The 12,987-nt window shown below is 45.1% G+C and overlaps 1 protein-coding gene and 1 long non-coding RNA gene across 2 annotated transcripts; one reads left to right on the top strand and one right to left on the bottom strand.

The window, feature by feature from the left end:
- The first annotated feature begins 2,233 nt into the window (after nucleotides 1–2,233).
- On the top strand, nucleotides 2,234–4,293 carry LOC143524889 (uncharacterized). Its single transcript, XR_013133499.1, has 3 exons — nucleotides 2,234–2,880; nucleotides 2,984–3,252; nucleotides 4,011–4,293. It is a non-coding gene; the product is annotated as an uncharacterized LOC143524889 (long non-coding RNA).
- A 7,462-nt stretch (nucleotides 4,294–11,755) lies between these two features.
- On the bottom strand, nucleotides 11,756–12,778 carry LOC143526152 (trace amine-associated receptor 6-like). The gene has a single exon (XM_077020801.1). It carries the CDS (start codon nucleotides 12,776–12,778, stop codon nucleotides 11,756–11,758), a length of 1,023 nt encoding a protein of 340 aa, XP_076876916.1.
- Between the last annotated feature and the right edge of the window lie 209 nt (nucleotides 12,779–12,987).

The raw sequence follows: 12,987 nt of genomic DNA, 5'->3' as shown, positions 1-12,987 counted from the left end.
CAGGCGTATGAGCTGGGGGTGAGACGCTTCCACCGCATTACCAAGACAATGGGCGTTAATCTCTTCACAGCAGGGGAGTGGGCTACATGGACCTTACTAAGCCTTGCGAAAATTTTCGCGGCCGTCGGGTTCCTAGTGTTAAGCTTTAAACAGAATACCTCTTTAAGCCTTAAACAGAATACGGTTTAACATGAACGTAATTATAAACACCACTGTAAACAAGCATTCACAAGATACCGATCTAAGCACAGAGAAAAGAGTATCACAACATATCGCTCTAAGTCTGCCCAGATGCACAGTCTTACTTTGAGTTGTTTGTCCATGGCCCGCGCAGTAGGCCAGGCAGTCTCCGCCTCAGTTTCGGCCGCCTGGGCTTGATGCAGCATGTGGGCACAAACGGGGTCCTGCTGCATCCTCCCGACTGGGACCTTTACGTCGTACCGACATGCAGGGGAAGAGGCATGATGGCACTTGGCCTTCTTCTTCTCCTTACGCGCCGACATGTATCCTGGCATCTTGGTGGCTCGTCTTTCTGTAACGCATGGAGGAGGAGGCAAGCACAACAACGACTACTGTGAACATATACTTTAATTGTGACAAACACAGGTGAAGTCCAGCGCGGTAGCGTAAGCACACACAAACACTCACGCTGGCATGAACTCAAGATAAAAACAAGCTCAAACATTGCGCAAACGCACATTATATAGGTCATTAACACGTACCCTCGTGATCTCGAGACATGGCACAGGTGAGACTACGAACATGCTCACAAACGACCCACACCCACGGAACTACAAACATGGACATAACTGCACGCAGACAACATAGCGACACGCCAAAGAAGGAGGAGTGTGTGCCATGGTAGGAGACCGATGTTGTACTTATATACCTGCTAACGACGAGCCCACAAGTAACATCACCATTGCTGTGGGGAGGATGAAGGAGGTGGCTGCAGGACTGAAGCAAGATGAGCAGATAGTCCAATGGTGGACCCTATGGTGAGCAGTGTGTATGAACAGTCTTACTTTGAGTTGTTCGTCCGTGGCCCACGCAATAGGCCAGGCAGTCTCTTGAGGAGGACGCCTTTTTGCGATTTTGTGAAGAAGGTTCCGCTGGATCGCGTCGCTCCGTCCAGGAGAAGCTGTGGTGGCCGTTCGATCGGCGGTCCCTCAATGGTCAGTGCGTGGTGTCCCAGGTAAGTGATCGCTGTCGACTTTAAGATGAATTCGCGGAGGTCCGGCCGTCGCGCGAATGTTCAAACAGTTCTTAATCGTTGGCTAGCTGAAGCGATTGGGTTTAGAGAACTCCGCAAAGGAAATAAAACTATTGAACTAGTTATTTCTTGCGACGATCGCGTGTTGCACGGGCCCGGGTGCAGAACCAATACCGCTTTGTCCTCGAAGGTGTGCGCGCTATTTGTCTCTAGGTAGCTACTTTGATGCAGCCAGGTAGAAAGACCTAACAAAGGGGGATCCCTCCTTTTAACACTGGAGCTCCTGAGATTTCAAGGTTCTGAGGACATCACCCCTCCTTCTCCTGCCCAATTAGCAGGACCATACATATGTTAATTTCAGAGCAAGACAGGAGCAGAAAGACAGGCAGGAGCTCTGTGGCAGGAGCTCTGTGGTGCACCAGGTCTAGTCTGTGTGCAGTCTGTGTGCACCAGGTCTAGTTTGTAGTCTAAAATAAATAAATAAAGTTTAGCCCTGTTTCGGCGTTATGTGTGAAGCGCTACATATTGACATAAGTATTATTTAGAGCGGTGAACCATTATCATTAGCGTGGTATTGGCGTTATGTATGAAGCAAGCGTCTCAGATTTTCTTGTGTATGCACTTCAATAGCGCCACACATTTACATGGCTGAACCAACCATTATCACGGGTCCATATTGTATAATATTACATATAACATAATATTTTTTTGGAGTGTTTATGCTTGTGTTTGACTGATATTTCATTTGTGTAAATAAGATATTTCGTTCGTGTAAATAACTTAGCGTCATTTATTTATTTTTACTCATACAGCATAGTAATATAATATTTTTTGCAGTGTTTATGCTTGTGTTTGACTGATATTTCGTTCGTGTAAATAAGATATTTCGTTTGTGTAAATAACTTAGCGTCATTTATTTATTTTTACTCATACAGCATAGTAATATAATATTTTTTGTGTTTTCTTGTGTTTGACTGATATTTCGTTCGTGTAAATAAGATATATCATTTGTGTAAATAACTTAGCGTCATTTATTTATTTTTACTCATACAGCATAGTAATATAATATTTTTTGCAGTGTTTATGCTTGTGTTTGACTGATATTCACGGATTGCCGTGAACCATTATCACGGGTCCAATCACCTTTTATTGTTCCCGTGTATGCAGGGGATTAGCCCGGTTTCGGTTTCGGCGTTATGTGTGAAGCGCCACCTATTATAATAAAGTATAATTAGTATGCGCTGTTGTGGGTGTGTTCTTCAGAGTCATGATAAAAGCTGAAACCCAAAGGCAGGCGACTTACATTTTCACTACTATCCTGTGTGGAGACGACGCAAAACACCATGGCAAGACAGAGGACGTTCACCGGTCAAGAAGTTGCGGCTTTGCTGACCAACGAGGACTGCTGTGAGTCCGATGCGGGAGAAGGACCCTCCTGTTTTTTGACCAGCGATTCATCCGATGAAGAAAGAAGCAGTACATCGGATGAGGTACAACAGAGCCCTCCAAGGAAGAGACGGACACAGGCTGACACCACACCTGCACCAACCGTACGGGCAAAAGATGGAACTGTTTGGGAGAAGGTTGGCATCGCACGCTCTCGTGTCAGCAGCTGTTCGCCTAATTCAACATTCGTTGAGCCGTCCGGGCCTACAGAGCATGCAAAGGTATAGTAACTTCATATTTCTTTCCAGTGTTTCTGCTTGTGTTTGAATGATATTTAGTACGTGTAATTTACCTAGCGTCATTTGTTTACTTTTACTAATACAGCGTAGGATCACAAGCAGACTGCAGAGTTTTCTGTGTTTGCTCGACATGGAGATGCTGCGAATCATCACAGACTGCACTGTCCATGAAGCCCGCAGAACAGACAGCAGCTGGAGTTTGTCGGTCAGCGAGTTTATGGCATTCGTAGCAATCCTATTTCTACGAGCAGTCCTCTGTCCAGTTGGAGCGATGTCGGACTGTTGGTCGGCAATGTTCGCTGTGCCTTCGATCCAGGAGACAATGGCACGGGACCGCTACCAAGAAATCATGCGGTACTTGCGCTTTGATAATAAGGACACCCGTGCGGAGCGTGCAAAGAGCGACAGATTTGCTGCGATTTCGGACATCTGGCAGCGATTTGTGAACAACTGCATTTTGTGCTATACCCCAGGCAAGGAACTGACAGTCGACGAGCAGCTGTTTCCGACCAAGGTTCGCTGTCCATTCACCCAGTACATTGCCTCAAAGCCGGACAAGTTTGGAATAAAGTTTTGGGTTGCTTCTGAGTTGAACACAAAGTACATGTGCAACGCCATTCCATACCTTGGAAAGGACCCCGATCGTCCCAAGGGGGAAAGAGTGTCCGAGAATGTGGTGATGAAGCTTATGAAACCATACCTGGGCAAGGGCAGAACTGTAGCCACAGACAATTTTTTCACATCTCTTTCCCTGGCTAAGAAGCTGCTGGAATGCAACACGACTCTGCTTGGGACAATGAACAAGATTCGCCGAGAAGTTCCTTTGGAAGCCAAAAACGCCAAGGGACGTGAGAAGTTGTCAACGGAGGTGTACAGATCCGATGATGCGCTTCTGACGGTGTATGCCTCCAAGCCCAACAAAACAGTTTGCGTTCTGAGCACTATGCACACGCACGTGGAGATTGCAGACGACCGCAAAAAGAAGCCAAACACTGTGACGGACTACAACCGGACGAAGGTATGCATGTGTTGGCATTGATAAATCAATTTATCATACATGAATGAATTTATTCAAAATATAACATGTACTTCTTTGTATTTGTTCTTTGCAGTGCGCCGTTGACATCATGGACCAGAAGGCGCGTGCATACACAGTGCGCGCAGGAACACGCCGGTGGCCCGTTGCAGTGTTTTATAACATACTTGACCTGGCAGCGATGAACGCGCATGTTTTGTACACGGCATGTACGGGGTCCACAGAGAGTAGGAGAGTTTTTATGTGTACTCTTGCTGAGGAACTCCGTCTTCGTTTCCTACAGGAAAAGGAGTTGAAGAGAACGCCACGTCCTTCGCCTGCTCCTGGAAAGAAGACTACGTGTCAGGTGCAGACAAACTGCAACCGGAACCACAGCATAACCCCATGCGCTGCATGCGGCAAGTACACCTGTCGCAAGTGTAGGGCAGAGTGTCCCTGGCTGTGTGGCAACTGTGTACCTAAAACTACATGAAGGTACGTCGATAAGTATATTTATATATATATGAATGAATGAATGTTTCAATTTATATAGCGCCTTATCTAAATACCCAAGGCGCTTTACAATTGTTAACACAGCTACGTTACAGACAACCAATCACACACACATATATATACACACACACTATTATTTGAACATAACCAAAAATCTCTTCTCTTTCTGTTCCACAGTCGCACATCATGAAACCCGGTGTCACGGTCTGCCCCGCATCTCCTGCCATTTCATGTCTGTTTCCGTGTTAGTCCTCTGTTTATTTCTCGTCGTGGTTGCTGGTTATTTTTCTCATGGTTGCTGGAATTGGATTCCCGTTCTGTTATGAACCATGCCTGTGATATTTTCACAGAATCAATTTATACATGAATGAATTCGTTCTAAATATAACATGTACTTCTGTGCGTGCATACACAGTGCGCGCAGGAACACGCCGGTGGCCCGTTGACCTTGGCAGCGATGAACGATGAACCTGCCGCAAATGTAAGAAAGAGGGTCCCTGGCTGGTACACATGAATAAATTCGTTCAAAATATAACATGTACTTTGTTCTTTGCAGTGCGCCGTTGACAGACATCATGAAGGTGCGTGCATACACAGTGCGCGCAGGAACACGCCGGTGGCCCGTTGCATGCGGCGAGTACACCCTGGCTGTGTAGCAACTGTTGGCTACAACTACATGAAGGTACGTTGATAAGTAGGCCTACATACGTAACACCACATATGTTACGTATTTTTGTCTTCTGAAAGATTTTATTCAAAATGTAAGGTGTACCTTGAATTGTTCTCCACAGCATCAACGCGTGTGTTGCATGCGGCAAGTGCATCTGGCGAGTACACCCTCAACTTCAAGACACCCTCAACTTTCTTGACATTCCACTTCAAGAAACCCGGAATAGACATCCATGTTTGATCAAAATAAAGTTGTTTTACAGCACATGAATTTGTTCTTCCTGTCTTTTCCTCTCCTTTTCCAGTCTGCTGTTTAGATCACAACATTTATCAGCCATATATATAATTGCGCCATATAATTTCTTAGCTTTTCAAACGCGAATTCAAACGCGGAAACAGAAAGTGTAACAAATATTATATAGTGTAGTAAATATACAAAGAGCTTCAAACAATATACAAAGAGGTTCAAACAATTTTATTTATTTTTATTGTTTGATGGGACTCATTTGAGAAACTGTCGTCTCTACGTGCGCTTGAATTGTACCTTTTGAAACACGAGTCTACAAAATTTCCGCTGTTTGTTGTAGGATCGGTAACATATACAGTCTGCTTGTTTGTAACCAAGTTTTTCGTGAAGTATCACGTTTGGTGCTTTGTATGAGCTTGGAGGTGAGCCGCTTGTGCTTTGGCAGGCGTATGAGCTGGGGGTGAGACGCTTCCACCGCATTACCAAGACAATGGGCGTTAATCTCTTCACAGCAGGGGAGTGGGCTACATGGACCTCACTAAGCCTTGCGAAAATTTTCGCGGCTGTCGGGTTCCTAGTGTTAAAGGGGATTCGTCTGCTGACATAGTTCCACATCCGTCCTGATGTGGTCATGCCGCGAGGGAGAGCACCCTCCCCTTATGTCTGTGGAGGCATGGTACCTACACAAATGACCCACACCCATGGAACTACAAACATGGACATAACTGCATGCAAATGACATAGCGACACGCCCCCAGGTAAGGGTCTGGAGGGGCTCGCTACTCCCGGAGCGTCCCGCGAAGCTGGAAAGCCCCGAACCTACACCGATGGGCAGGTCCGGAGCCGCCGGACTCACGAGCCCCCAAGAGCAGTCTCCCCCGATGGTGGGAACTGCAGCGAACAGCTCTAAAACACCCTCTCTGGGAAGACAGGAGAAAATACATTCAACACAGGCACAGTCACAAACACACACACCGGTACATTTAACATAAAGGGCACAAGAGGGAAAAGTGGGTTTGGGAGAAACACGGGAATAGACAAACAAACAGGCACAGGCAGCCACGACAACATTCTGGCTGCCTGCCACAGCACTAGTGGTGGCGTGATCCCTCCTGGGGTCGCAGGCGAGACAGGCGGTGGAGTCCCTCTTGTCTTGGGGACCGATTTTCCAGGGCGCGCGGCGCTGCTTGGAGTGCTCGACGGACGTGTGCCGGTTTGCTTCGGTTGGGGTGCTGCAACCGCTCGTCTGGGCACTACTGGAGGGTTTGCCCCTCCTCGCTCGCTGGCTGTCTTCTGGGGCTTCCCCCGGGGCACCCCGATTCCCCACCTCAAGCTGCTGGCTATGCCAGTGCCCTCTCGCGTGCCCTGCGTCAACGCTGCCTCCCCCGTTGACGTCTCCATATCTTCCTCCTCCTCAGAGACACTCCGATCCAGGGACATGGGTTCCTTGGAGATCGGGGCGTGTGAGCAGCACATACTAATTCCCTCTGAGGGGGAATGAGGAACCTCCTCTCCTCGTGGACACCCCTTCTCGGAATACACGATTTCCTCCGAGCACACAGAGGCACCATCTCCCTCCTTGCCATCGCGGAGGTGCTCTGAGGGGGGCGAGCAAACGGACGGAGAGGGGCTGACGTCCTCTTCCTCCTCATAATACTCTGTGGGCACCGTGTAGATGGACGGGGGGGACTGATGTTCTCCTCCTCCCCGTAATACACGGTGGGCGCCGAGTAGACGGACGGAGGGGGACTGGCTTCCTCATTCTTGTAGCGCTCGGTAGGGGCCGAGTGGAGAGGCGGTGTGGAGCTGATTTCCTCCTCACCCTCCCCGTAGTACTCCGTCGGTGTGGAGCACAACAAAGACAGGGGGGTGGCCTTCTCCTCCTCCGATGTGGTGGGAGTCGCAACCACGAAGGGAGAGCAACTGGCCTCACCCTCGCTCTCTTCCTCTGAATACACAGAGGGAGTTGGGCTCTCCTCTCCGGAATCGTTACTCCCGAATTCGAATTTGGGAGGGGTCGCAGCCACCATTCCCACATACAACACCAGCGGGTCCTCTTGCTCCACACCCTCTGTGCGGCCAGTCAGAAGCACTCCGCCTCAGTTTCGGCCGCCTGGGCTTGATGCAGCATGTGGGCACAAACAGTGTCCTGCTGCATCCTCCCAACTGGGACCTTTACGTCATGCCAATGCGCAGGGGAAGAGGCGTGATGGCGCTTGGCCTTCTTCTCCTTACACGCCGACATGTATCCTGGCATCTTGGTGGCTCGTCTTTCTGTAACGCGTGGAGGAGGAGGCAAGCACAACAATGACTATTGTGAACATATACTTTAATTGTGACAAACACAGGTGAAGTCTAGCGCGGTAGCGTAAGCACACACAGACACTCACGCTGGCACAAACTCAAGATAAAGACGAGCTCAAGACATTGCGCGAACGCACATTATATAGGTGATTAACACGTACCCTCGTGATCTCGAGACAAGGCACAGGTGAGACTACAAACACGCTCACAAACGACCCACACCCACGGAACTACAAACATGGACATAATTGCACGCAGACAACATAGCGACACGCCCACAGGGAAGGGTCCAGAGCTGTCACTGTGACATTAACAGCACTATTGCTGCAACAGAAGGCATCAAGACCAAGCTGACTGCACTAAGAATGATGGCAGAGCAAAACAGGATGGCACTAGACATAATCCTTGCCAAAGAAGGAGGAGTGTGTGCCATGGTAGGAGACCGATGTTGTACTTATATACCTGCTAACGACGAGCCCACAGGTAACATCACCATTGCTGTGGGGAGGATGAAGGAGGTGGCTGCAGGACTGAAGCAAGATGAGCAGAGAGTCCAATGGTGGACCCTATGGTGAGCGGTGTGTATGAAGGACGGCTGGAGTAAGTATATGATAAGGAGAGGATGTTTTTTGTGTTTAGCAGAGAAAGTTTTATCTAATCTCAACTAATTACTATATATTCTAATTTGTTTGTGTTCAGGTACTTTTAAACTTTGTAACTTTGTTCATAACTACAAGAGTATTATAGTTCCCTTTCATGTACATGAGTTATCTGTGTTCAGATTGTTTCAGACTAATTGTTTCCAAATTTAAAATGTATTGTTTAATGAAGTGATAATCACAATCTTAGAGCAACTAATAAGATAACTCTGGATAAAGCTTATTATGTTTGATGAATGAAATCCTTTGTATTCCAGAATGAGTAATGTGAGATGTATGGCATGTTTATTGTTTAGTTTCATGACTTGTGACTGGATTAATTCCAGTAATCCGTAGTTAAACTCTGGGTAATGATTCAGGTACGATTCAAATAACTGTTTTATAAAATCAATGAATGGTACTTATGTTGTTTAAAAAATACTGTGATAATGTTGAGTGTTTGTACTGTGAGAAAGTACAAACAAGTGGGGAATGTGATAGAAATGCAGAAACTGCTTTCCCAAAGAAGTATTTTTAAAACATAGCTTGCAAAAAAATTAGGACGTTTGAGGTCACCCTTTAGGTCAAGGAGACCAGACATACAGAAGGCCCATGCTTGACGAAGAACATGTTCCCCTGAGACTACTTGTGATGCCAGAGAGGTCCAGTATAGAGCTCCAACGGGGCATCACAAGTAGTCTGGACCTTGTTTCTGTTATAGAAGCTTTTCTGTTTGCATGTTGATTTGGATGGATAATAAAGACCATTCAGTGCAACCCTCGCCTTCGGCCGCCTCTGTTCCTGCGTCACAGAATGTGCAGCCTGGAGCGGCCGGAGGCGAGGAGCCCTCTCCTCTGGAGATTCTTGCGCATCAGGGGAGGGCTCTAGGTAAGCAGCAGCAGGAGCTCCGTGCAGTTCTCGCGACACTCACTACTTGCATGCAGAGTTTATCTGTGCAGGCTACCACGGAGAGAACCAGACCGGCCAGAGCTCCCATCACCCCTCCCAAGCCATATGGAGGGGATCCCGAGCGCTGCGAAGGTTTTCTGGTGCAGTGCCAGCTGCACTTCGCCAGTCGTTCGCAGCTCGGGGACGAAGAAAAAGTAGTGTTTGTGGTGTCACGCCTGAAAGAGAAGGCTTTAGACTGGGGCGCAGTCCAGCTCACCGCTAACGCTCCGTTTGTGACTAACTATGCCAATTTCATTCAAGAATTCAAGGCGGTGTTTAACCACCCTAGGAGAGGGAGAGCATGCGGACAGAGTCTGCTACCACTGCGCCAGGGCAGCCGCAGCGCAGCGGAGCACGCCCTTGAATTCCGCACCCTGGCGGCTCGGACATTAATAATTTTGTTTATTCTTTATTATTTTAACATTTCAGTACCAAGTTCATTGGGTTTGTACAAATATTTTTGTAGAAGATGACTTATCTGGTGTTCAAACTCTATGTGCTTGAATACAGAGCTCAGAATTGAGATGTTTCAGTGTATCTTGTACTTCAACAAAGACTCCTTTCCTTAGTCACAACATCAATGTGGGTAATATTGTGCCCATCAGTCAATAGGTGTACTGCGTGAACCACACAAATTGTGCGCACATCCAGAAATGTGAAATATCTTTTAGAAAATGATTTAGCTCTTGTTCTTGTTCTGTTCCCAAAGCCAGATGATATGCAGAGATTTTGTACAGGTTATGGCTAGGGGGCCTCCAGAGGAAAAGGTATAAATACCTCTGCCTTATGGCCTCTAGTTATTCAAATCATAATAAATAAATCAGCCAAATTTAGTGCAAAGTGACAAAGGTATTGTTATGAAAAACCAATGGTCACATTGAGGACTCTCAAAATTCTACAAGTAACAATATACTTAAATGACATGGAACACTAAGTAAATAAAGCATAGTACTGAGGAATTCATGCAGGGCTGGACTGGTAAACTGGCGTACCGGGCATTTGCCCGGTGGGCCGACAGTCCTCAGGGGTTGATAGGTTTTTTGTTTCTTCCCTTTTTTCCACAATTTAGAGGCCCATTGGCCCATCTTCAATATAGACAGTGGACTGAACCAATCAGGATATAGGACGAAAGCGGCCCCACCCTTTCTCTGCGTGGTCTGCTGTAACTCCCGCTACGTTCAGTGTTGAGCACATTGTTAAAGGAGAAGAAATTGAAGAGTCTCAATGTAGATGCTACAAAATGTGTAAAAATCACAGACATGTTCGCTGCTGTAGCCTCCGCGTCCTCTGTAAGTGAAGACAACAGCATCAGACAGGGAGAGCAACAGCCAGAGATGCAGGCTTGTGAAATAGAAACCGAGGGACAGACTGAGCGGGAAAATGTAGTACGTAAGCAGGTAGTAACATTAGGACAACACAGGGACTTTATTACATGAGAATGATGAGCAATGGCGATTGATTAGTATCAGTATTAATTGGTATTTGCATACTTCCCAAAATCTGGCAGCTACATGCTCTTATTCTGATAAAATAGCAAATGGTCAAGACTGAGAAGTGTTGGATGAACAGCAAGTGTCTGTTTTAGACTATCATAGCATTTAGATATTTAGGTTAAAGGTGTGTTGAAAGGCTGCATAGTAGTTTGAATTTGTAGCCTCTATGCTGTGGTTCAACATGTTTTAAAAAGCACTCAAACAAGTAAAATTACAGATTTTAAAACTTATAAATGATAAATAAATGGAGGGAGCACCTTTAACCTGAAGAATTTGAATTGAGCTGTTATATCGGAGAAATTCAGAAAATACATATTGAGATGATTTCAATAAAATCATAAAAGTGATTGTGATATAAAAGTGCTAAGATTAAATCCAATGACTTTAATCAGTAATTTCTTAATCATTTCTTTTTCCATGTCGTACCCCACATACATAAATTACAAGTCGGTTGTGCACCGCTAATGAGGGGCCGGTCTAAACCAAAAATGCCAGGGGCGATTTTTTGTCCCAGTCCAGCCCTGAATTCATGTATACTGGCCAAAAAATGATGTGCACACCAGTGACATATCAGTCAAGTTAATATCTGACAAAGAAATAAAATATATCGGACCAAGCAATTAAAATATGAATGAATTAAAATAGTGCTACAGTCTTATAGCAGCACTTGTTTTATATATGTATATAGGCTAAGTTTGACAAAAGGCATACATATCCTTGTTCCTTATATCTGATTTAGATACATTAATTCATGTACATAATTATATTAGAATACGATTTGAAAAATGCGATATACACTTAAACAAATGCATCCATTCATCATTCCCACCTCTTCAGTTTTTGAAACTTTGAAAACATAAATATCAAATGTTGTAAAATATGTATAAAATATGTTATTCAAGCTTGGAAAAACAACAAATTGCTTTAATCTATTCACAATGTGACATTTTTTTCATCACTTTGCCAGCTGAATCCTACTTCAGGTTAAAAAGGCACAACTGTAATGTGAAATTAAATCTGTAATATGGAATTAAATCTGCTCTGGAAACAAGCGGAATGTTGACGATGAGTAATCAAACAGTCGACAAGTCAGTATGTATTTTGCTGATGCTCTGAACCATGGATAAAATATAGCATAAATTAGGGGATTGACAGAAGAATTAATGCATAAAAGCCAGATAAGAACAGTCCACACTAATGACATAGATGTGAAGTTTTGAACTAACAGAGAACATAGACTAACAGGTATCCAGAGAGCAAAATAAACACCAACAACAATGCCCAGTGTTTTTGCTGCTTTAGAATTAGAAGACTTAGAAATGTTGGCTCTGTGTTTGTTTGAGGTAGCATTCAAAACAGACCTCACAGCTTTAGCTTGACGTTTTGCCAATGTAAAAATGACTGAATACAAGATGATTATAATTGAACATGGGCACAGAAATGAAATCACTAGATCAACAGTCGTCAAGGAATATTTTAAGACCAAAATACACTCTCCATGGCATCTGCTCACAATCTGAGACTGAAGGAGATGATCGTTAAAGTATAAATACATGAGGATATACAACAGAGAACAAGACCAGCCTAGAATTATTAATAAAGACATTTTACACACTGTGACTTTAGTGGAATACAGCAGAGGGTCACTGATAGCAATGTACCGATCACCTGCAATGAAAACCATATTACACACAGATGCTGACATTGAGATAAAATTGATTATTAAAGCAACTATGCATGTCATTTTACCAAGATACCAACAGCTGTCTTTTAGTTGCATTATATTCACTGGCATAACAACAAGACCCACGAGAAGATCAGCTACAGCCAGAGAGAGGATAAGCAGGTTGGTTGGAGTGTGGAGCTGCTTGAAGTGAGAGATGGAGATGATCACCAGCAGGTTCAAAAACACAGTACACACAGAGATAAATGACAATAGAGTGAATAAGAATATATTCCCAGTTCCTGTTCTGACCTCCTTTCTGCATGATGAGTTGTCCTCAGGAAAGCAGTACTGAACTGTCATGTTGTGCTGATACTCTGTGATGTTCATTTTAAATATCTTCAGATATGACAACTGGAGCTGATCAGAATATGTTGTCGCTGGACTGATGAATTTGCCTTTGCAGATAATGTATATATACTGAAGTATGAATCCTCCTACTAACATATGAATGGCTACTTTCTACCCAGCATCATTCATTTAATATTCAGTACTGTCATGACCAGTGGTGACCAGTAGGGTCAGTAAGTGTTTACAGA

Source organism: Brachyhypopomus gauderio, chromosome 10, assembly GCF_052324685.1.
Source record: "Brachyhypopomus gauderio isolate BG-103 chromosome 10, BGAUD_0.2, whole genome shotgun sequence".
Taxonomy (NCBI): Eukaryota; Metazoa; Chordata; class Actinopteri; order Gymnotiformes; family Hypopomidae; genus Brachyhypopomus; species Brachyhypopomus gauderio.
The sequence above is the reverse complement of the archived record's forward strand: the minus strand, read 5'-3'. Positions and strand labels throughout refer to the sequence as shown.

Excerpts from the sequence above, each read along its gene's own strand:
- LOC143526152 (XM_077020801.1), bottom strand. The coding sequence starts at position 12,778 with ATGAACATCACAGAGTATCAGCACAACATGACAGTTCAGTACTGCTTT.